The following is a 26,065-nucleotide window of genomic DNA, read 5'->3' as shown; positions in this document are numbered from 1 at the left end:
TGTCTTCCTTCCTTCAGGTTCAAGTGAACTAGGTCTGGGTTGTGTCTGAGTTTGTCTCCTTGGGAAAATGAGTCTCATGGAGGGTCTCCAGGCGGTGGTTGCTGGGGAAGGTTCTCCCAGTATCTCCAGTGGTGTTCAATGGTGAAAAACAAAAGCTTGTCTATTGTGCATTTCATTTTTACCTTCTCTCCTGTGTAACCAGAAGTGCTAGTTTAAAAGAATACAGAAATTACCTTCACTCACCTGTTCTTACACTTGAATAGTAGAGGCTATTTGAGATCACTTACTTCTCTGTGAAAGGTGACCTAAGCCAAGGAAACCCCTTCTAGACAAAAGTTGTTATTCCTGAAGACCTGGAGTGGTGATTTGCTGAAGGTGGTAATAATGGAACAAATGTGTTACAGGGTTGAAAACACAGTGAGAAGAGAAGGAAAATATTTCTGTTTTGTTTGTGCTAAATAAGATTCCTAGCAATAGTCTGCTCCTCTCTGCAGCATATATGTGGATATCAGTAGATGTTACGTGCTAACCATATAAACAAGTAAATCTCTTAAGCTCTGTGTCAGACTCTGTGTTTGCAATGTCTTTGCTCATATTTAGGCCTAAAACCAGCATGAATTTCTTATGACAGCTTAGAAGAAAACACGCAGCCTCCACTGATACCTGCACAGATATGACAGAACTCTTAATCATAAGATTTAGTTTCCCTTTGCAAAGATTATAGGTTGAGAGATTCATCTCCTTGTTCTATCTTGGATTACTAAGTGTTTGTGGCTGTGTGTCACTGTATTTATCTAGTCCACATGCTGTATTTGAATTTAACTGAGAGTGTGTTTGAATGAATAAAGTAGCATAATTTCCTTCCCTTCCCCTGAAGGAGAGGTGGGTTTCTTTTAAAGTATGGCAGCTATTATGACTAACTATATAATTACACCTTTAATCAGACTAAACTATTTTAGATGCACAGTAGCCCCATTTGGCCCCTCAGTGTCGAATTGAAAACCCTCTAAAGATGCATAGTATGACCCATAGTCATCATCGTCACCTTTAATCACTCAGCATATTAAAGTCGCTGTGCAGGAGTGTACATGGCTGTGTGATTTTCTTTTGGGGGTGGTGGTGAGGACAGGAAGGAGAGAAATGTTACCTTAAATTCCTGTTTCTACCTTTAACTCTGCAAGTATGCTGTTGTGTGTCTCACTGTCTCTGATCATTTTGCCAATGTTCGATGGATTTCTTGTACTGTCGCGTTTGAAGGTGAATGTTGCTCTGAAGATGTGGGGAGAAGGTTTTAGTCTGTCTGGGCTACTGAAGCTACTGATGGGTGTGGAAAGCAACTTGTTCAATGCACGGTTCAGAGGCATGGCCTCCAGAAAGCCTCTCTTCCTCTGAACAGTGACCTAAGTGTACTCGTCCTCACAGCTCTTCAAAGACACCACTTGGCTGCTGGCTGTTCCACTTCATGCAAGCTAAATGTGGCTCTCTAATTTCCAGCATATTGGGATTCATCCTTAAAATAAGAAAAATGTACTGCTACAACTAACATATCGGTGTTTTAGTTCACACCCTCCACCCCTAGTGTTAGTTCTACAACTTTAACAAAGCCTAGTAAGTGCTATTTCTTGGAGACCTTAATTATACTGGCAACTATTTTTAAAAGAAATCTTTTACTCCAGTGGAAATACAGTTGCTTCCAGTATTTACTTTTCTTCTGTTTGATATTTTGCTTGGTACATTTATTTTACTTTTCTTTTTGTGTGTGTGTGTAAAGAGGAAGAATAGAGGAAGAAAGAAAAGGGCAGATGCCACATAGAAGAAGGGACAACACCAGAATGGCAGTTCTGTCAAATAGAGCCAGATGCATGGATTGCACAAGGTGGCACACATGGTTTATTTTTGTTGTCATCCCTAAAACCAACATAAACTAGTTTTGGACTAAAAGGTTAAATATTGTTGGGAGAAGGCTTGAAAATGGCTGAGAATACTATTTGAGAAGGTTAAAAAGAGCTTAGGCTTGTGCTGTACCATCTGATCTCACACAGAAAGGCCCAGAGTTCAGTTTGTGGCTCCAAGACACACACATGCACCTGGCAGAGTTCTCAGGCTTAATTATGTATAGTCTATTTTACTCTACCATGAGTGAAAAATTCTGAGCATTGTGTTTGCAAAACTGATCATGACAGGGCTATAGTTTGTTGCCTGTTAATGCGTGTTTTCTCACAACTTGCTGGGTATACGAACATTGCGTAGGGATGTTGGTACAGCACTAAGATAAGGACAGGAAATTAAAGCAAACATAAGAAATGGAAAAGCCTTTGTAGAAATCTGCAGACAACTGCATTCAGCACAACTGTTGATGGCTTGGCCTTGAGCTCAGTTGGTGGAGCTGCTGCTGCCTGACTGCCAAGATAATGTGTGTGATGTAATCATGCCAAGCCCAAACTACCGTGGTATTACAGCAAAACTGTGTCTGTGAACTGGGCACATTCCCAGTTACATTCGGGTATAGTAACAAGGTATCTGGAAAGGTTTTGCCAATACTGTCTCTATATACAGTTAAAGCTTGCAGTGGATGCTTTGGGGCAGAAAAGGCAAAGTAAGTATCTTTTGATAGCCAGGTAGAGAACATAGTCTTTGCTCAGTACCATTTTTTTCTAACTTTTATTAAATGACCCTACAAGCATGCCTCTCTTCCCCAGCTGAGAGGAACATCGTAAGCTGCAGAGGAATGATGTAAAAATGGTGATACAGGATAGATTGAAGACCCATCTAGCCCATTGCCCTTTCTATGCTTGTGGCCATATGCCCGTGATGTGGGCACTGGAAATAAACGCAGGCTAAGCTAAATGGATTAACTGGCCAAATAGGAATACCGGTTGCTTTGTTGCTGACTGAATATGAAATAATCCCTCATCTTCAGTGAAGACTAGATAATTGAATGCTAGAAAGTTGTATATAGCAAGTGTTCTGGTTTAAAATACATTTGTTATGCATTGTATAACTGAGGAGGTACACAGTGCAAATGTCTGAGTATTATTAGGCAGTCTTAAGTGTCTGCATCAGACTGTCCAATGGGTAAATAAGTGAGTCCGAATTAGACATCACAGATACCCAACTGCAAGGATATCTGTTAAGTCCTTTTGGAAATACGTGCTATTGTTCATTTTGTTGTTCCTTTATTGTCTTTTGTTTGTTTGTTTGTTTGTTTAATTGGAGACATATTCTTAAGATACTTATATAGTCCTAAACTGAGCTTGTTTATGTGGTTACGTGCAGTTTCTTCATGCAACCTTCACAAACCCTTCCTGCTTGCCAAAGTTTTTGGAACAGTTAGTTAATTCTAACTCTGCATCTTCCTCTTTGACTGAAATTTGCAATTTCCTTTCGAGAAACAACTTCCTATTGAGTACTAACTTATCTGACCACTTTGATGTATTTGAAATACATTTTTTGAAGTCCTGAAGGCATTGCAAAATCCAGTGTTTTCACAGCTTGAATTTCTGCACTGCCTCAATTGAGGAAGTATAGAAGTGGATAGGAACTCATCTAACAAATGAAAACCTGATTAAATTGTGCTTGATCATGCAGTGTCGTTGTAAAATTCCAAACGGTGGTAATTGAAACCTGGTTAGGCAGCTAAAGAGGACTGAATTGTCACGTATTTGCTGTGACTGGCATCGGCTTTGGGAGATTTGCCTTTTAGGAGTTGTGAGGCTTTCCAAAAAAAGCTGCAGCATGTTTGGAGGCAGATGCAGAAATGGGCTGATTTCTGTGGTGCAGCTGATCATCATGCCAGAGCTACAGGAATCTAAGTTCTGGCCTGCAAAATAGCCATTAAACTTAGATTTAGATGCCTGTGTTTTGTATACAATGAACAGATGAGCTTAAGTGCTAAATACCAGGAATCCCAGCTACTGTCTTTCTGACCAAGGAACACTTAAGCTCCCTGATGTTCCTGTGTTTTATCTAATGCCTGTTTGATGTGGAGCAGGGACTGAAGCTCTTCAAGACCCTTTGAATCTTGTGAGGTTTTTTCTGCAGTGGCCCAACCTTCGAGGGAGAGATAGAAATTATCTCCTCATTGCTTTGTTTGGTGGGTTGAGAGCTTTCCTGAGAGGAAGGGATTTGAATTCTCTTAATCTAGAGATTGTCTTGATAGAATTTGGGTTTCTCACTGCTTAGGCTGAAATGTCTGGAGTGTTACAGAGGAGTTATGTTTACAGTTGTGGACGTGCTCTCCAATTCAAGCAATACAGCATGCCATGAGTGAAAATCTCTGCTCAGCATAAACCCACACCTACTGAAGCAAGCCCCTAAACAGGCTTAGGTGCGGAAGTACCAACTTTGTACTCACAGGCTTAAATGTGACATAAACCACGAGTCTGCAGAGGTGCATTGCATCTGGGTATGTCCAAAAGGACCCACCTCTTCGACTTTGATGTCTAAATGCCATCACAATGCCTCTTGGAGCCCAACTCTTAGCTTTCATAGTTGAAGATAACCTTATGTATTTGCATGCACAGAACACTTAGTGTATCTTTTTCCTATTGCAATCTCCCTGAAGTTATTAAAGTGATCAATAGTCTGCTGTTTTGAAAAGTTAAACAATTGAGGACTTTCAAAAGTCTTTTAAACTTGAACATCTGCTTACACTAAATTAAAATGTAGATGCTTTGCAGTTCTGCTTCTCTCACTCCTGCATGCTAAGACTTAGTGGTTCTCAGTGTTTCTACAAGGGAGTTGGTGTCTAGCCCCTGTGCAAGATAAATTTGAGAACCGAGTTGAGAGTCAATTGTGTGTCCCCAAACCACAGCAGGACATGATGTTAGAGCTGATGTTAGATCCAGTCTTAAACGTCAGGCTTCCTGACTCAGTCCTGTGCTTACACCACTAGATGATGACATTTTATTGTTAAGGTTCACCCGTTCATAAACATCATCTGCTTTTTAAAGTAGATCCTTGGGTTCTTAATACAGCTATAATTTCCTCTTCTGTATCTGAAATAGGGAATTCCCCAGATTTCTCCCAAGAGCTTTATTATTTTATTTTTTTTTTTAGTAAGTTCTGGTTTATACTCTCTCCCTAGAAATCTTCTGGTTTAATTTTATTTCATCAGTTCCAAGCAAAATCTTATGATGGTAGTATAGAAAATAACATTGCTCTGCTGCCACCAAAGTGGTTTTGTATGTTGTCTGTCAAACTGTACTTCTTTGTGCCAGGGTTGTCTCCAGAGAGAGGCCACATTTCTGCACCCCTTCTTCACAGTCTTGGCCATGATATGTAGTAGTAGTATAATATCTAGAAAACCCATGAACATAAATCCAGTGGTGTTGCTTTCATAGCAAACTTCATTTACATGCTTTCTGGATCCTCTCCCTACACCGTGCTTTTTAAATGGCTGTCAAATGAAACAGAGGGGCTTTTCTGATGTGTGTCTGTGTTTTCTGGAACACTATACTTGCTCAGTATACTCACATACTTAAGTATGTGAATAAAGCATTGCTTTAATGTTGTCAAAGTCCTAGTTTATCAGTATAGTATTGTTGAAACTACAGAACCAATGATGATATTGACCTTAAGTTTTGAGATTAACAAAGCATTGAGATTAAACAAGCATTGCTGTGTTCGTTCCCTATTTTTGCAGTATGTTTCTGTAATCCTTCAGATGTAAAGTTAGCTGCCATGAAAGTCCTGCATTTAAGCCCTTGGTATCCTTTTATGTATTTGAAACCAATTTCCAGAGTGTAGTAGGTTGTGGAGTGATGCGGAGTTAGGTTTTGAGGCAAGGAGGAGTGGGTGTGTAGGTGCGTGCATCTGCTTTCTACATTCGGTCATGTTCCTTTTCTGTTTATTAAAATTTATCTTAAATTATTATAGCCTTACACAGAAGAAGTTAGTGAACATAACTGAAGTTTCTATTCTGCAAAAAATAGAATTAAGGAACCCCTTTATAGGCAGACTACTCACAGTTTAGGCAGAACAAGCTAACAAGTTAACATCAGGTGTATAGAAGTACACAAAGAAAATCCTAAAACTGGGGAGAAAAGTATGTGATGTTTCCTAAATGAAAAATGACAGGTTTATTTAAATCTAAACAAATAAATGTAAATGCTTGTGCTTAGAGGGGTGTCTGCGTGTCGATGTGGTTTTTCACTAAGGTACTGGAGTGTGGGCGACTTGTTAAACTGAATTTTCAATTTCTTGAGTGCTTTTTCCTAAGAAGTGGTTGTCTCATTACGTAGTAATGTAATTGTACACTTTTGCTATTTTACATAGGGTAGGCTTTCCATTCCTTCTATAAGTGCATTCCAGGAATAATAATACTTGTATTTGGCTGTAGTGATGCAATTTTGTAGGACTTTTGTTAATAGTAAAATGAAGAGAAAAAAATAAAATAATTTGTTTTATGATACTGTTGGAAATTGTCACAAATGGTCAACTTTTGATCTAGAAACTCAATTCCCCCTCCCTCCTAAGTAATTAGTACGTGACAAAATCCAGCTGCTTTTGGCAATTTGAGGGGAAAATGCATTTAACATATCTGAGATTTCCAAGTGTATATTTGGACATAAACATGTCAAAAGGATTTTTATCCTGAAGTCTTGGTATATCTTAAGGTTATATTAATGCTCTGAATTGCAGTACCTCCCATGGAAAACTTTTAAGTCAGCATTTTGGATACCAAGGGCTTAAATGATGCACTTGTGATTGTATTTTTGCATTATTTTGACATAAACTGAAAACTGAAAAATAATCTTTTCTACAAGAATGTTCAAATGCTTGTCTGAATCCTGAAAACATATTCCCCCTTATACCTAGACTAAATCATCTTGCACCATTATATGACAGAGCTATGTTTGTTCTTGTTCTGAATTTTCTTAACTGACTTAACTTTTTGCTTTATTTTAATAACATTTATAATTAGTATGTAGTTTGCTTTTAGTGAATTGATAACTCTAGAACAAAATATGGTACCATTCATTCTGCTGTTGTCTCAAAACTTGCTTTAACTGGCATATTTGAGAAGAGTTGATAACTGTGTAGTTACTGTCCTATGAACTGAAAGGAAAATGAGTTGGAGTTTAAATCATTAAAACAGCAATATAGATAAACTTATTGGGCTTTTGGCAAGCAGAAAGCCAGATCTTGCTCCACTGCAGTTCTGCCCTCTATTGTACCCTGAAAAATGACCCTAGAAGCATGTAACTTTTTTTTGATTTTAAAAGACTGATTTTTTTTTTTTAAATCATTTTTATTTAAACCACTTCTGCTGCAATGTCTTGCCTGTTTTTCTGACCAAAATGAAATTACTTTTGTTGTGAGCTGGGGAATGCAGATCATCCAGGCTGCAGTTTAGGTTAATATATGCTCAAGTATCTCTTTAGTGATTCAGAGTGGGGTACAATATGTTGCAGTGTTTTAGGTAGTTATCATAGACCCTGGTGACTGTTTGTTGCTACTGAAGTAATGTGACTACGTGCTACGTTGCTCTCTAACCACTAAGAAAAAAATTTCTGATTAAAATAGTTGCCAGTGAGATGAGCACAAAATTGATACAGTGGATGCCAACATTTGCACTTCTGCATTTAGACAACAAAGCTGCCTGTGCCAGACAATTCCTAAAAATGGCGCAGCCGAAAGTGCAGAACTCCCTGGGCACTTCCTTCAAAGCTGCTGTTACTGTCCCTCTCCTTTCTCAACTTGGCTTTTTCCTCTTCCCCCACCCCAAATTCTCAGCGCTGAGCACAGCTCCCAGAACGAGACCTTAGGCTTGCTGGTGTTGGAGAGTTAGCTGCTGTTTAATAAAAAGTATTTTTCTTCTTTTTAGAATGAACTTTGGGCCCGAGTTTGTGGCCCCAAACATTTCAGGAAATTGCAACTTGCACAGTATTTTTAGTTGCTTCTTACATAACATGCCAGTTTTTTGATCAGAATGCTAATAGGTCACTTACAAGTTCAAGAGAACAAGATCTGCAAGACTTTAAAAATCTTGCTAGCTGCAGAGTTCAGTGTGAAGGACAAATATCACATAAACATTTTTACTTGGGGAAGAGAAAAATAAACAAAGAATGTTTAACAGTACCTCGAATGACATATTTCTAAATGCTCTTCTGAGACGTTGAATTAACTTCTATGATTTTAGCATTATCTTGTCAGCTTTGAGCTTCTCTTACATTAAAAAAAAAGGGGACACACACCCCCCATGCACAAATTTTGCAGAGGTTGTGTTTTCCATGTGTAAATTCACAATGATGTGTGCTAACAGAATAAAAAAGAAAATGACAGTTTAACATTATTTCCCCACCACTACCTTCCTGAAGTAAAGCAAGGACTGTTTTAAGAATGGAAGTGAAATTGAGCCATCACAATCTCTCAGTCTGGTTTGAGATAGTGGAGGCATGAAGCCAAAAGATATTGGTGACTGCTGTGGAAACCAGTCAACTATTGCTTTTTCAAGTGTGTTAAAGTATGCAGACATGCACTGAGTCTCTCTTTTTCTCTTTACCTGTAATTGAGAAGAATTACCTTAATTCTTCTTAATCTTTCTACTTTATGCAAGCTTTATAATCCTTATAAGGAATTGCTTAGTACAAATTACTAATGTTTGTATTTCAGGGCTCCTTTCTTCGCAGGTTTCCCGTGTCAGTTGCTAACCAGTTCTTAGAAACTTAAAGTCCATTGAGTTTAGTTGTGTAAAGATTGTATTTGATTACTGCCTTACTGGGACATTTCAAGTGTGTTTTCCTGATAGCTTTATGTGGTATGCTTCTTAACTGATAAAAGTTTTAAATATCTGCGATTGTCTCCATGTGTCTTGTAATGCATGTTATACCCACATTATGGCAGTTGTGTCACTGTGTGTAATGTAACACACCTATATTACAGCATACATGTGTTTTTATTCTAATCTAGATCTCAAAGAAATTTTAATTTAAAGTCTTTACTTTGAAATCTTTTCATGTACTGCAAACAATCAGTGCAACTAGTGTCAAACTTAAAACAGTATTACAGCAGTTAGCACTTCTGAATCTCTATAAAATGTGTGTTGGCAGCAACATTACAATTTTCAATTACAATGCCTTACCCGATCGATGGTTACTTTGTTTTCCTTCTGTTCCTCCAAAGTTTAGGCACGTGATCAGAAAGAAAATCTGTAAACTTAGTATTGGGCTTCTTTTCCTTTGTTCTTTATCCAAACAGAGTTAACTTTAGCCGAGTAAATTTAATGTATTTTTTTAAAGTAGTTTTCTTGTTCTGTGTTCTTTGGCTTACTTGGAAAAGCAATTAAATGGGTCTTCTGTTTTTTTAGTCTGCATATAGGTGCTCTCATCAATGTTAGAAATCAATTTAGGTGAAATTGGTGCTTTTGTATGCATGCACATGCTGTCATCACTAACACAGTATTTCAGACATGGTAAGACATTTCCTGCCCTGAAATGTTTGCTGTTTAAAATAGTTTTAACAGTGCAAAACCACAAAACAATGATCTAGAAAAGGTAGACTGTGGAAGGACTTCTGGAGAGGAGGGAAGGGGTTGAAATAAGTGTGAAATGAGGAGAAGGGAAGAAATGAAGTGACTATTTTAGGCTTTGGGGGCAGTTCTGCTGGAGCTGTGAAGCAACAAATGGGGCAAAGGGGAGCACAGTCAAGTGAGAAGAATGTGGAGTGAGTGGGAGTAGAAGAAAATGAATGTAATGTGCTGTGCTGCCCAGCAGCCTGGTGTCTCCTTAAGCTGCCTGTGCTATAGCTGTGAACACTGGCACTGCTGGAGCTCGAATCGCAGAATCTCAATTTCAAGATGTTTCTTTATACCCCTGTGGAAATTATTAACAAAAAAATTTTCCACTAAGCGCTGAGCATTATTGCAGAAATTATGCCTGTATTGCATTTGTGTGTTATACAACCCTGTGCCACTTGTGTTTCCATTCTCTCATTTCTTTTTTTTTTTCCTTTTATGATAAGTGCTTTTCTAAGGGTTTTCACAGGAAACTGCAGCAGATCAACCAAAGATGAGAAATCGGTGTGTATAATTTGTGCTTCAGTGAATATCTTTGTGCAATCTCATTTAGTTGATTATTCTGGAATTGCTTCCTTTAATCTCAAAAATAACATGCTTGCAGTTATCACCTACTTTTTGAAAGAGAATACATAATATGAAAGATATTTTAAAGTCCTTGACTGTTCCCTGATCTGTCTACACAGTGACATTATCATGAGAGGCATTTTCTTTTTTAGAAAGAACTTCTTAAAAAGCTTGCAGGATGGCTATTCTTAACTGTATAGGCTAAATATAAAAAAGATAAGCAATTTTATAAGGAAAGATTTAATTTATTTAGATCAAATTATCTATTTGGAGAGAAAACCCCAAACTTATGAGACCTATAGAAGGGCTTAGTGCTAAAAGCTTGTCTGTTTTCCCACAGTTATATCTGTCTGTTAAAAGATATTGCCTCCCCATTGTAAGTTAAAATAAAAGAGTTGCTTGAAGATGGACATGTATTTCCTCCTTTAACAGTTGCTACTGAATCCTGCAGGTGTTTAGTCTAGGTGCTTTAGTATTTAGTTCATAAATAATAATTTGGCTTTTAATCATGCCTTTCAGTTGAGTCCTCTTGTTACATACAGGCTTTAACCTGGATGATTACCATAGCATCACCTAAACCAGAGACAATAAAACTGAGGTTTCATGGCCTGGATCCACTAACTTTAATAAATGAAACTAAGTGAATAAGTATAAACAAAGAATGTGAAAGTAGGTTATCAAGCCATGTGATAACATCTGTTCCTTGGAAACATGAAAGTAACTATTTCTGTGTCAAGAACGAAACCCTGTTTAAGTGGTATTATAACCTGACTGCAATTTTCCTGTGTACCCAAACTTCACTGTATAATGTTGAGGCTTCTGTGCAAAATGATGTAATTATCTGCATGCCCTATCAGAGACAGGTATTTATATTTGAAAACCCGTGTCTCTGTCATCTGGAGGATCTTTATCAAGATGAGAGCTCAACTGCGTGGGATAATATGCAGTTGCATGAGAGGAGACCTGGTTCTGTCCCTGAATAGTTTGCAAGATGCAACACGTGAAGTGGCATCTCTTTTTCTTAAGAAGGGAATGGAGAGCAAGGGTTATGGTAATTCACTTGAACATAACGTTGGCTAACAGTGTGCATAAATTGGTCCAAATTGTCTTTAGCTCCCAAAGAAAATGAAGATGTTCTTGTATGATAGAATAACACCCCATTAGACAAAGCAGAAAAAGCACTTTTAGTTCGTCTGTGTTAACATTTTTCAGCATTACTTGGTCTATTAGAAGTTGACTATTACTCTGATCACAGACTGGTGGAGAGATCGTGATAATGAGATAATATTAGGAAGTGATAGATTGATTTCTTAATGCTAAAGCTCATTAAACTACTAAAATGTTTCTTTTAAGAGGTACAGATGCAGCACAAATGCTACAGATGTCAAGATTGCCGCAGGGTTTACCTTATGCTCCATACCATACAAATCAGTGTCCCTTAACTGATGTTGGGTAAACTCTTGCTTTGTGCCCATTTTGCACCTTAAGAGCTCACTGTCCCCTACAATTCCTTCCTGCCCTTGTGCCCAGCAGACAGCTGCTTTGTTGACTCTTACCTTCAGAATCACTATTTAAATTCTACATCTACAGAGTATGCTTAGCAATAAACAGTGCTCCTTGCTTTATGGACTTATTTTTTATAAAAAGGCTTGGGCTGAGAAGAGAGCCTCACCTGTTTCGGTCGGCTGATCCATGCCTCAGAACAACCTGTTCTGGGAGAGGCAGGCTGGAACAGCTTGCGGATCTATCTCCAGAGGTATAGCCTGCTTAACCTGTTTGTCTTGTGAAAGATGAGGTTTCTGCTTGGGATTAGAAGTTATGGCTTTGATTTCATCTTTCTTACCACTTGTGTGTTCTTTGCCTGGCTTTAAAAAAAATAAAAGTCAGTAAATACCATCTTTTCATTAGGTCTATAAAAAGTCTGTTTAGTTGTAATTTCAATCACTCTTCTCCCAAGGTTTTTCTATCAAAGATCAGATTTTCATGTTGATTTTTGTGTGTATGTTCAAAATCTTATTTTAATATTATTTCTTTCTGTTCTTGTTTTCTGCAATGGTTAGTGCTGCATGCAGGATACTGCCTGCCAGTGGTGTATGTGTGATTTTGTGTGAGAGCTCAAATGAAACAAAAACATGCACCTCTCCCTTTACAAAAAAGAATGCACAGCCAAACATACTGCATGTAATCCTAATTGTCACCTCATTTTCCACTTCAAGGCAGTATGATCTAAACAAGATATTGGAGCTGATAAATGATGATACAAGTTATTTATTTTGTTAATCATTATTTCATGTATGATATAAACCACCATTTTGTGGGCTTGTGTACTGTGCTTCAACTTCCTCACTCTTTGAAGTGGAAGAGGGAGTTTTCCTGTCCCTGTCACCCTCCACACCTTTTCTTGGTTTCAGAACTGGTGCAGGAAGCCCAGCGTCAGATAACCGGCTGTTGAACTTAGCAGCAGCCATATCATTCCATTATTTTCCGCAGAATTCCATGACAGCCTTTTCATCTCCTTCAGTCCATGACAGCATCTCTGCCCTATCTGCTTTTCCTTTGATAACAGCTATTGATACTTTTCCTTTGGATTGAATCCTACTTCTGAAATAACCTTTTAAGACAGTAGCTAATGCAGCTGTATTTTTGACAGAGCTTGCTGAATAAATGGGATCAAGCAGGAGCTCTTCAAAGAGAAGCCCAGCAATGTAAGCAGTGGTGCTTAAGGTTTAGTACCTGGCCTGCTTCCTCCAGAGATAATCATGAATCAATTTCCTTTACGATAGGAAGCTCTGGGCTGCTGGATGCAATGAATCCTTTTTGATTAGTCATAGAAGAGAAGCCCTAACCACTTGTTTAAAGGTCTCAAAACACCATTAAGAGGAGATGAGGGTGCAGTCTGTGACCAATTTCTGCTTTGAATAATTACAGTCTTGCTGCCTACACTTCTCCTCCATATTCCAGCATTCTTCTTTGCTACTTGGCATAAATGATTTTGTGTGCTAATAACTACTGCATTCCAGCCCAGGGGTGGTGGCAGCTGGGAGACAGAAAGAATTAATTCCCATGTCTGTGTGAAGGGAGATGATGCTGAAGTTTAGCGGTGGCCAAGGATGGAGAAAGAAGCAAACCTTTTGTCAGCTCAGTGGTAGTTGCTCTTGAAGAGTCCCAGGAAAGTGCTTGAGGTGGCTGTTCTGGTGCCCTTGAATAGCACACGGCTCTGTTTCCTGTAATGGCAGCCACAAAATGTTAATGTTTGTGTGTAGCACTATTTCCTAGTGCGCTGAACCAACACCACTGATAAATATTTAGGACAGATCAGATGGTCTGGTGTGCTGAGGAGGAATCCTGTACTTGGCTAAATAACCAGACATTATCTGAGATCCATTTTAAATATATGCTGTCTCTGTAATAACACTGGGTGGTTGTTCTAGATACAAAATTTCAGTTTATCTGCTGTGTCAGTTTGGGCTTGCAAGTCCAAAAATATCTTACTAGTGATTTATGTCTTTCATTGTTGTTCGTTTTTGTCATACGATTATCTCTGCCCACGCACTGCTACCTAATCTTGCACGTTTTGCGTGCTGTTCCTGTGGTTATTCCGTGAGAATAAAGCTTGGTGTCACCCACAGAGCGGCACACGCCTAGCTCTGCACTTCAATATGAAGTTTCTTGTATGAGGGAATATCTGAAATTTATCTCTCTAGAGTGAAAGTAGCTAGCTTACCAAGAACCAAATTATTTCTCAAGATACTAGGAAAATATTTGGCATAGACTTCAGTGCTCCAGTTAAAGCTTCAGAAAACACAAAGCTTTGAAGAGAACGACAAGCTTTAAATCCTTTGTATCTTTAATTATCTTTATAGAGCTGAATAATATCCTGTACTATCTGTGCACACAATGTTTGAATTAATTTTATGTTGATTAATTAAGGGGAAACTTCATTTCTTTTACCTTTACCCTACTCCCTATAATCCTGCAAGCCAGCTTCTGGTGGAGTTAGCTTTGAGCATTCATTAGCATAGGCTAGGCCTTTGACACACTGCACTGGTGATTTATGCTTGTGAATATTCATTACAGCAAATCCAGTGGCTTTTCTGCTCACTTTGTTTTTTGGAGACTACCATGCAACATACCAAATCTCCTTGCAAGCTATAACCAGCACCCTGGGGTAGAAGTTTGCTGCATTTGAATCCCATTGCATGCAGGACAGCAAAGAGTACCTGGAGTGCAAATGCAGCGTTGCTTATTGTAAGGGAGAGCTGTATAAAAGGAGAGGCAATAGGATAGTTGCCTGAATTTACTCCGTGTGTGTGTGTTACTATCAGTCAGCTTTCACCCATCTTGAGACTAGTCATGAGAAGGCAGTTAGGGGAAATGCAAATTAATCCTGAATTTTCTCACAAAAGAGAAAAAAGACAGTACGTGAGAAAACAGGCAGGAGATAATAGAAAAAAATTCCAGAGTCAGAAGCAAAGATACGTGAGTGAACAAGTAGGAAAGGAGATGCCACAAGATTAATTTGTCTTTGTATGTACAGTGATCACAGACTAAAACTCTGAAATACTATTTCTATTTCTGATACAACTTGGCTCTGTGACCTTGAGAAAGCCTGGTTCCCTAAGGGTGCTCTGAGAAACCCTATTAGTTCTTCTGCCATTTGAGCTAGGCTGTAGCAAGATAATAGGAGGGAAGAAATTTATTATTTTTAGGGAAGGACATTACAGACTAAATGACCTCCATCTGCAGAAAGTTATATCATCGTCTACATAGAATTTGATATCCATTTTTTTGTCTCTAAGAGGAGATTCAGACATACTGCAGCATGCTGAAGCATCTTTGTTTCAGCTGATGAACTTTTCTGAATATCTGTGAGCTTTTATTGAGCATCTTATCTGCAAAGTGTCTTCATATCACCTGGGAAAGATTTACAACGTTTTCTGAATGTACCATGACTGAACAAATGAAAGTGTTAATACAAATGTAGGGTGTGTATACTGACATTTTTCTGCAGAAAAGTTTCAGTGAGTGACGTATCAAGGAGAGCCAAGGGGGATGAGAAACTCTTGTAACTGCTCATCGCCTTGCCTCTAATTAGCAATCACTGTATGAGAGCCTTTTTAAAAAAAAATACAGATTTATTATTTATTTTAATAGGATTGATTTTTGTACAGAAAGTTTTGTACAGTTCTACTTTCTATGCTGAAGCTGGAAACATCAAATAGAAATGCAACACTTTTTGTTTTAGCTTACTGTGCTATTTTATTGATAAGAAATATTGAGTGCTTGTTAAACTGATCAAATACAGATATTTCTTTCTTCCATCACAATTGAAGTGAAAAGGTAACTTTTTCAGACTTTTTAGAGGCAAACACTGTGCAGATTGCAAAGTTAATGCTGAAGACATAGCTGAAGCAAATCTCTTGAGGATGAGGGAGGGAATACTTGGTCACAGAAGTAACAGCATGGTATCTTCTTTGCTGCATGCATGCAAAATCTACGTGCTTATGGAATGCCATCTTCATTTCACTGAAGTCAAGAGTTTTGCTGTTGAACAATTTTGGCCAGGATTTTACTGTCTCTGTGGCTGGGGTTTTTTGTGATTTTTTTTTTTTTTCTCCTTAATGAATTGACACGAGTAATCATATATTCTGTAGCAATCTTAGCTGCTTAGTCGAGGGGGGGGGAAGGATATTTGCTGTTTCTCATTCTGGTTTCTGTTTTTATATTTGTACCATCCTCTGTATTAGCTTGTGAGTGCTGTCAAAAATGCATCATAAATCAATTAATCTTGAGAGCTTTTTGATGCATTTTGATTTAAACATGCTTATCCTTACAATATAGGGTCCTGGATGCTCAGATAGAGTAATCAGTGATTTCTCTGATTTCCTGTAGTCAAATCTTAACAGAAAAAACATGAGTAGTCTGTGCATTTAGACTTAAGTCATTTTTCCTTAAAAGAAAGAGCCATAAAAGGGGAGTGTTTAGAGCTTTCAAATTAAACCAGTCACAGAGAAAATCGGTTTATTTTAAAAATTGAACAAAATGAAGCATGTTTATTGTTTTTGTGGCAGAGATTGAGGCCAACTCCTGCTTTTTTTCTTTTTAGTCATCCCCTGGATATGGACAAGTGGTTAGCATGATATAAAAGAGAGTGTCAGGGTAAGGCCATCATTGGAAAATATAGGTATATCTTAGCGAACAGTTTAATACCAAATATTTCGAGGGATTGGGATATATGGGAAACAGTCATGAAAAACCCCAGGATGGGGATGATTACATTGGAATCAAGGGTCAGAGGAAGGGATTGGGTGGGGGAAACTGAGCGTCTGTATAGTGAATACCATTGTATCTTCAGCCACTGTAATTAAAAATCACTATATTTCAAAATAAGCCATGTGGAAAAATCACCTTCTTTTAGTTTGATAATTCTCTGTGCTTAGCAATGGTGCTCTTCAGAAACTAATGATATTACTGGGAATATTATTTAATTAAAAAAAAAAAAAAAAACAAAAAAAAACAACACAACAAACAACTCTTGAAAATTTGTCTTCATGATGTTTAAGATATTGATTTAAAAAACCCCAACGTCTTCACTATTTACTAAGGATTGTTTTAAAGTGAATCAAAGAAATTTAATTATTATTTTGCCAGCTATTCCCCACCATAATGTGGGTAGACTTGCCAGCTCATTTACTGGATACTTTCATGTTTGCATGTTTTGAAAATATTTTCCTTTTTAGACTATAATTCTGATGGTGGCTACAGTTAAATAGTGTACAAAATTGGAAGGCTGAGTTTTTGTTCTTTGTTTTTCTTCTCCATTTTTATAGTTTCCTCTTTTAAGAAAAAGTTCCAACTCACCAATTAAAAAACCAGCAGCAATAAAAAACCTCTAACAAGCAAACAAAACAAAAACCCCAAAGTATGGTTTCCTTGGGGAAGTCCAGTCTAAACAAGTATACAGTAATAAATATTAACAGAAGAATTAAATGATTTATTAGACAATCTTTAGTTAGGAAAGCTTCTTAACTCTTACAGCGGTCAGTGGGATTAAAACATGTGCTTAACCGGAATCATATCCCAAGGGCTTTCCTCATTTGCATTTTACTTGCTCAGAGAACTTCAAGTTTGCATCCTTTTTTTAGGTGCAGTGGATATTGTAGCTATTTGAGCAAAATTAAAGCATTCCTAAAGCAAGAGAGTGCATTGGAATGGTGTTTTAAGAATGAAGTGCTTGCTTACTGCTTTCATAGTGTTTGAAACCTTTTATTTCTGGCTCATTTCCAACGTGGAAGGAGTTTGTTTTCAGAGAAATATTGTTGCCAAGGGACAAATGTTGACTGTGTTGTGTTTAAAACAGATTGATATTAATTACATTCTTTTAGCTATTCTACTTCTCTGGATAACTTTAAAAGGTCCTTCCAATTTCCAGAATACTTAGGTAAGCTCTCGGAACATTAGCACAGTGTCTTGGCATTGACGTGAAGAATGTACTAGAGAACTGGCAAGAGCCAAACTTATTTTGTGCATGGTCAAAAAACGCTGTTTTCAGATGGTTACACTAATGAATAACATAGAACAGCATTAGTGAATGCAGTGATTTCCCTCCCTTCCCTCTTTTACCTATAAAGTCTTTACCTGAGCCAGTTGTCAGACAACCTGTGTGGAGCACTGCTTCATGCATTTGACCAAGAGGAACAGGCTTAAATTTTTCCAGGACCCGTTCTGTTACTGAGGCAGCATGATCTGGAGCAAAGTTAGTCTTTGGGGTCTTCCAGTTTCCCACAGATAAGGTGAACTTAATATTTTATATTGGGTTTTGGTTCTTCCAACTGTCTGCTTAACTTGCCTCGTCCACAGAGCAGTTTTGGGCAAGCCTCCTTGAGCTAGGCTAGTGCTGGTGGTTGCAGTGATGGGACTGGTCACCCCACCAGAACTTGCAAACAGTGTTAGTTTGGGTTTTTTTCAACTAGCTCCTGAAGACCGAGCCCAGCTCATGTTTCTTTGTCTTCTGCCTATTTCAGTGGTTTAGATAATTTTGTCTGTATTAGGTAAAATGACACTTTTCAAGTATTTTTGCTTAATACTCAAACAAATACTGGGTCAAGAGAGCATAATGTACATAACAGCTGCACAGAGCTCACCTTAGGGTGGCAACCCAGCAGCCTTGCCCTGCTTCTGCAGGAGTCCTAGAGGAGGGTAAAACAAGCTCAGCCAAAACAGGTGAATTTTCCCACCCAGCCCTCTCCTCAGCCTTCCATGTCTCTTTGCAGTTGTTTTTTCGGCCTTCCCATCCTCTCCTCTTATCCCTTCCTCAGTGGGATGAGTTCAGAGTGTCCTGTGAGTTTCTGGGAGAAGAGCTCCAACAAGGTTCTGTGGGTCTGAACTCCAGCCCTGCTGGCTTACAGCCCTTACTCCTGACCAGTGATTGATCCTCCTTGGAGCTACCTTGATGCAGTCTGACAGCTTATGCTCAACTTCTGAAACCTTCCTGGAAAGCTATAGGCCTGCTGGACATGGATGAAGACCTACTTTAGTGGTCAAAATCATGTTTTAATAAAAGGTTACATCCTTGTTGCCAGCTACAAGCTCTCAATACAGGCATGTGTTTCTTCCCTCCATTCAGACTATGGAAGCTGACCTTCCTGCTTACTTGAATCCCAATGTGAAAGCTCCCTTTCTCTCAGCTTTCCTGCCAGTGACAATCCCTGTCACTTATTAGCCTCTCTCTGCTTCCCTCAGAACTTACTTTATCAGGATAAAGCACCTCTGGAAACTTTTCCTGATAGAGGTAAGCACTGGCTTAATTCTCCAGATCAAGTTATTTAAAAAACCTAAATGTTACTCATCCCAGTTGACCCTGAAGAGATGGTCTTATATTTAGGAGCTCATGCTGACTGACAAAAGAACACTGCGCATTTACAGAGGAGTTGTTCAAGTTACATTAATAAATTGGTGTTCCATTTATGGATTATTAGGGAACATAAAACTGCCTGCATAAAGCTGTAGTATCTCATTAGCATTCTATTTAAATAGGTTTATATTTTTGTCTGTTTAGGCGAGTTCGACAGAAATATCTGAGTATTCATCCGATAATGACAGCGTGGGAAAAGGAGAAACAAGCCTGGCGACCACTACTCTGGGATCCACTAAGGGGTCACAGCTGAGGTTGGGAGCGGACACTGGGGATGTTACAGCACGACCAGCCAGCGAGTGGCTGAGGTCTGCGCAGGCCCTTCTCCGCACCCCCGGGAAGCAGGCGGGCAAGGCCTCCCGAGGCCCCTCCGAGTCTGCCAAAAAGAGGAAGCTACTGAGGTAAATGCACCGTCCACCTTAAGGAATTCCTTTTTTTTTTTTTTTTTTAATTGTAAGTATAATAATACTTACAGAAGTGTAGGAATGTGTTTCAAGGATAAACATTTTAGAGGTGCAGATTCAAAAAAAGTTATAAAGGATGTCATTTGTAAACAAGCAAAAAAGGCAAGAAAGAGCTAAGTTCAGTTTTAAAATCTGTGGTGAAAGCTCTCAATCTTGAATTCCTGTGTACAAACTGGTATGGTTTTTGCACTTTTAATAATGCTTTGCACTGCCTTACAGATGTGTGAGTGGACATACTTCTGTTTTAACTTCTAATTCTTACAGTGCTCTGTGCCTTTTCGGATAGTCTGCAAAAATGCTGTACCTCTGGTTTTTTGGGGTTTTTTTTGTTCTCTCCAGATTTGTCAGTTCAAAATTATCTAATATACTCTGGGAAAGGGGTGGATGAGCAATAATTCTGAATAGTGTAGGAGAGAATGGTATTTAGGCAAAGGGAGGATGTATTCTTAATCTGAAATTTAAATCTCTGTGACTAAATTAAATACATTAAAAAGATATCTAAATGCTGAAAGAAAACAACAGCATGGGATTAAGAAGTGGAAGCCTGATATTCTAGCTAATTACAGTGCAGAAATGGTCACTTCCTGTATTGAATTAATGAAAGTTGTGTTAAATGGTATATGTGAAAATATACTCTAGCTGTGGAGACTACAATTAAAATGTTGCTGCTATAAATTCCTATTGTACTTTTAACAATGTGATTGTTTTTTCTTTTACAGCTGATTCTATGTACAGTAATCAATCAATCAATTACTTAAAAAGTAAATCTTCACGTTAGTTAATACATATACCTTATTTTTCTCTAAAATATTCTTGACTATTTCAAAATGCTGACTGAGGAAGCAGGTTTGGAAGTCCTAATTACTGAGGATCTCTATACTTAAAGTGCTTTGCTTGTGCAATCAAGCTTTCTTGTTACTTTAGAAACATACAGACACAGCTGTACTAGGTCAGACCAAAGCTGTAACCCCAAAAAATGCCTTTTAGTGGCCAAAAGCAAGTGCATGTGAAGGTAGTAAGAATAGGACAAGTGTACAGTGGTATTTTCCCCAGGTGCTTTTCCAGCTCTCAGCAGTTCAGGAGCTGTTACCCTTAGTGGGTTTGTGGTTTTTTGAGTTTCAGCTTCATTTGATGACCTCTCCTATAAACAGTCTTAGCGTAAAAAATGTTTTACAGCAAAGATACTCTGAAACAAGTGTATAAGAGAATAAATTGCTTTAAAAACAAAGAAGCCAACAAAACCAAACCAACCACAATGATACAGAATGTAATCTGTCCAGAGTGGCCAGAGGAGCAGAGCTTGCGGGCTTTTTTACCTTCCATCCTGTGGTTCCACTTCGGGTTCTTTTAGGAACAGGGAAGCAGGCAGGAAATTCCTCAGTTATGAGTGTTGTTTATCTAGTTGTTTTGCTCATCTAGGTAATTGTCATCTTTTCACTCTTCCTGTTCAGAGCATTAATTCCACGTGTCTCTCCCATCCTTCCTTTTACTGTTGACAGAGAACATTTTCATTGGTGCGATAACAGTGGATATAAGAGTTTGCATCCTCAGTAGGAAGGCTCAGGTTTTCAGTGCCATGGATTGAAGGCCAGTTCAGGGAAAGGTTTGTCAGCTTCTGATTGATGAGGTGACAATTCCCTCTTTCTAGTTAAAAAGGTGAAAGTTACAAAGCAGTTGTTGGCTTGTCACTTCTCCTTCCTTCCTATCTCTGCTGCAGATCGAGGCCACAGCAGAAAAAGCAGTGAGCAGGGAAATCATCCTGCAAGCTGGATGGCCCACAGGCTCCCAGTTGGACGGACCATTTGGATCTGTGCAGTAGGTGGAAGAGAGCTGAGAGTCTCTACTTAGCTGAGCTCTCTTTTTCCAGGCTGGCGCCTAGGGAAGCACGGATTGGTGAAGGTGATAGAGCTGCCATCTTCCAGTGCGAATTCCTCTGTACAATAGGTTCCACTCCAAATCCAGAGAGTATTGAATATGGTTATTTCATGGACAAGTCCTGATGTAGGTAGAGTAGGCTTCCTACTGTTTTGTTTCCCCTTTAAAGAAAATAGAAAATATTTTAGTTTTCATCTCTTTGCTGTTTGACGTGAGTAAAGCTATCTTCAAAAGTAAAGATAATATTTTCAAAAAATTTTAGATAATATTTTGTGTAAAAATCTTATACCATGTATAACAGTCCTGTCCAAAATTTTTAAGCATGCTGCAATCTGCACTTACTTGATTGCAGCTATGCCTCTGTTACCTCAGTGGCTACGTTCTTCTATGCAACCTCAAAGAAAACCCCCCTAACAACACCGTCAAACCGCAAGCAAAACCAAACAAAAAAACGCAAAGAAAAGAGCCATAACAGTCTGTGGAAACATTCAAATCAGTTCCTTTCTACTGTCCTGTCCTCCTGGAATCCTCCTGGTGCTAAAGTGGAAATGGGTAATTGTCTGGATGGGAGGAAAGAGTATTGTTTGTTTGAGTCTATTACAGATGCAATTGTCATACACTACAAAAATTAAGATGTAACCAAATCAACAGAAATCTTCAGAAGTAAGCTAATTATGGATGATTAAAATAAATTTTGTTGAACTTAGTGTTAGAAATTTGAGTGTAAATTCAATATATTTGAGTGTAAATAAAATGGGAAGCCCATCTACGTCCCCAAATGAACATGCACGATATCCAATGTTGCTTATGATGAGCCAAATTTAAAGGGGCATATTGCAGTCCTCTTCTGTTAGGAATTAAGTGGGGTTTTGGGAAATGATTGGTGTCTGATGGCAAGAAAGGTGTGACAGAAGCAATTCCTCTCCCCCCATGTTTACTGCCAAATTCTTGTATGTCTTATGTGTCCCCTGTAATGTTAGGTTTTTTTTTCAAAAGTGTTCTAGGTAAAGATTATTCTTCTTTCTACCCATGGTTCCTAGGGGAGAGCAGGTAGTCTATATGGTGTTGTTTGCCCTTCAGGGGCATTGGTGCCAGGCTGGTGCTGTAGGAGGTGCCACTTTGTCATGCCAGAGGCAAAGTATATCATCTCTCATTCGCAGCCATCAATGCCACTGCTCTGGGACATCCTCACCTTAAACACTGGTATTATATGCTATCTTGTGTAGCTGCCTTCCTTTATTTAAATAAAATTGTTGATGGATGTGGGAGCAGTGTAATTTTCCTTGTACTGCACCTGTAAGCTACTGAGTTGGTAATTAAGTGCTAGTAGTGGTACTTGATACTGAGATGAATTGCCTTGATGATCAGGTCAAGGGGTGTTGGGTTTAGATGTTTCTGCTCTTTTATACCATACAAAGTTTCAGTTTCTCAGCTTGAGTCAGCACTTTGTGGGAAAATTATGCAAGTGATTTGCAAACCAGAAGGGAGAGAGTATATATTGCAAATATATTTTCAGGATGCCTCTCTTTTTAGATTTGGAATTCATGTTAATGCTACGGGGTGAAATGTCTAAACTGCTTTAGTTCCAAGTCTTTCAAAGTTCACTTGTGAAAGAATGGAGAAATTGAGTATTGCAAATCTCAACATTTGTTACATAGGTTAAGCAAATAACTGGGTTAATTCAGTATTTATAAAGAAGAAAACTTAAAATGCGTGCACTCAACTTTTCTTGTCTACAAGCAAACATTTCTTAAAGGTTTTATGAATTGTTTGCTTTTTCCAGTAAGATTTTGTTTCCATCAGAAAAAAAAAGCCTGAGGTTTGGTGTAGGAAATAGGTATCTTAAGTTATATAATCTTAGCTCTGCTTCTAAATGTATCATATTGCAAGAGCTTTTAGTTGTGAAGGATAGATGCTTTAGCTTATTTCAGTTTTTTTAAATACTTGAGTGACTATTTTTAGTTTAAGAGTAAGATAAAATCTTGGGAAATTCTGTTTAATTATCTTATATCTACTTGTATGCAGACCACTTAGAGATCTGATCTGCTAAAATTAACTTGTGTTATCAAAAAAGAAGAAAATTACAGAATGTCCTGATACTATGTGCAGTAAAATGAAACCCAGTTGTCACACGAGGCCAACTAAAGTCTTGAAAATAAAGGAAATTGCCAAGGGAAGAAGGGGCTGGCACAAATGAAGCAGGCTTTTGCTCTAAAATTGGGACTGTGTGTTCTTACATGCATCCACAAGTAGCATGAGGGTTTAATAGCATCAGACTAGCCCTTTAGATGGTCATGTTCTTATGCTAATTTTAACTATTGGATTAAGTTTTCCTTGCTAGTAAATTTCTTGTTGAGTTAGGAGAATATAAATGAAGAATATCATGGATGCAAAACAGATGCACCACTTGTAATCACTGGCAATGTACACAGTAAAATTATTTTGCACGTAGTGAAAGTTAAAATGGGTCTTCTTTTTTAAAAAGCGTGGATGGTTTCTGGCCAGATGTTTGGTATTAATAGGGGGAAAAAGCACCATGTTTAGTAGAAAAAACAACCAACCCACTTTCCTTAAGATGACAGACTTCTCCAGTTGTTGTCATGTATCTTATTGATTGGAATGGTTTTGCAGAGTACATTTTCCCCCATCAGAGAGAAGCAATTTTGGTGCCTTTGGTTTGTGTAACCATGGTGCTTGCTTTTCTGTGCAGGACCTCTGCTCAGGAAAGCCAAAACCTTCAGAACTGAAGGGAAGGCTCTTCCCTTATCTTGTAGGGATAACTTATTTCTGGGAAGACTCTTATTAAATTATCTTACTTCTGCTTAGAGCCTCTGCTGTAAGAGACATAGGACAATCTGAAATAATTTTTTTTCTTTTAAGGAGTCTGAAGAGCCAGAGAGATGTGGGAAACTTTTCAGCTGTGGTTGGTTTTTTTTCAGTGGCTGGTAAGAAGGGGGGATCAATGCTTTGAAAACTATGAAAGGAGAAAGCCCCAGAAGATTACCTATTTACAAAGATGTTCCTAAGTTATTTTAAATATTTTCTGTGAGATAACTTGGCTAAGTAGAGGCATGGGAAAATCAACTACCTATATAGTTTTACTTGAAATCTTTCGCCAGAGGCCATGTGGAATGTAGAAAGTGTTCACCCACCCTGTTCTCAGCAGTTATGTCTATAATCCATCTTACATCTCTTCCTCTGCACTATCTGAGGCAACTAGGACCTGGAAACCAAATCCCACTACACAAGAATGATGAGACTTTGGTGTCTGTGACAAAGAACTAATTTTAATTTGCAAGAGTAATTGTGGTATAATGTCCAGGCACTTCTGGCAATTGTTGAATTGTTAAAGGTGGTGTTGAGGATGTCTCAGGTATATGCTGGATGGAATTTACAGCTGAAGACACTGTTAATTCTCTAGATGGTCAGTTCTGTCTAATGCAGTTGCTGAAAGATACCTCTGTCTCTCACTGTGCTATGGGGAATCACAACAATGGTATCTTTGTTCCATGTATGTTTTGTGGAGGTGACCTCCTTTGTGGAACAATTTCAAGAAGAGTGGTGATAGACTACACAGACTTAAAAAGACTTTTGGCTTATTGAGCTCTTAAATCCTTGAATTCTTAAGGCTCTAGAAGAGACTTTCAATATGTCTGCCTTGTTGTTTTGATTGATGTATAAAAAAACCCTCTCTGGATGGGTTGAATAGATGAGAGCATTGAAATGTCAGCAACCAGTGCAAGAAAATCCAGCATCTGGTACAGAATAATGCCAGAGATCATGGTAATGGTGGTTCATCCAAGGTGAAAGTTGATGAATCTATTGTCAAGTCAGAGCTTGAATGAGGCTGATCTGTAAAGCTAAAATTACTCTTTCTGATCCCTTGTTGCCTCATGAAGTCAACAGCTTTTCTTCTGTGCTGGAGAGGAGGTGGGCCTCAGTAGAGACTTGTGCTTGTGTGACCAACGTGTTTTAATCACATCTTTCATATGTACCCATGCTGTTATGTACACTAAAGTAGCACTTTAGTGACTGTCAGCATTCAGTGTTGCTTATTATTTTTCAAGTTGTAACCTGGCTGATGGGTTTGCAGTGTCGACAAACCAAATGCCAGCATGCTTAGGGGTCGTTTTTCGCTCTTTAGCAAGTGCCTGGTGGAGTGGAAAGGGACAGCTGAGCGTGGCAGACTGGTTAACATGGAAGCAGGAGAGGAGATCTGTATTTGCTTTGAAAAGAGAGGAGGGAAGTTACCTAGTCCTGAGATGGGGATATATATTTGCATAACCTTTAGTTTTTTTAATTATATGGAGTCCTGCATATAGTGTATTGAGAAGATAACTCAGTAATGACATGCTTAAGTGTTCACTGTTCTTAAATTCAAGTGAAGTCTGGAAAGGAGTAAACTTGGATGAACGTGAGGTTATTTTTGGTAAGTGCCCTGCTGAATAAAAACCTTAAAAAATAAACACAGAGACATCTCCAACACTTCAGAAAGACTGAAAATTACTTTTTAAAACACAGCATGCTCACTAGTGTTCTTTCTTTTTTCCTTCGTTGTTGTTTTTGTTGTTTTGCTTTTTGGTAGGTTTTTTTGTTTGTTTGTTTTCCATTAGCCCCATTGGACTTCGGAGATAGGGACCAGCAGCCTGAGTGTCACAGATCAGGCTCAGTGTTACCTTTTGCTGATGGTTGTCACATAGTAGCATAAAACTCTTCGGTCTTGGAGTT

The 26,065-nt window shown here is 38.4% G+C and overlaps 1 protein-coding gene across 3 annotated transcripts in view; it reads left to right on the top strand.

The window, feature by feature from the left end:
- The window catches only part of SPIDR (scaffold protein involved in DNA repair), a 199,162-nt gene that overhangs the window by 34,008 nt on the left and 139,089 nt on the right, over positions 1–26,065 (top strand). For all 3 annotated transcript variants that reach the window (XM_064653609.1, XM_064653599.1, XM_064653617.1), the window contains exon 6: positions 19,143–19,399. In XM_064653609.1, coding sequence (XP_064509679.1) covers positions 19,143–19,399 — 257 coding nt within the window. The remainder of the gene's footprint in view (positions 1–19,142; positions 19,400–26,065) is intronic.

The sequence above is a fragment of the Pseudopipra pipra genome, chromosome 1 (assembly GCF_036250125.1).
Source record: "Pseudopipra pipra isolate bDixPip1 chromosome 1, bDixPip1.hap1, whole genome shotgun sequence".
NCBI classification, from domain to species: Eukaryota; Metazoa; Chordata; class Aves; order Passeriformes; family Pipridae; genus Pseudopipra; species Pseudopipra pipra.
Note: the sequence above shows the minus strand (reverse complement) of the source record. Positions and strands in the feature narration are given on the sequence as shown.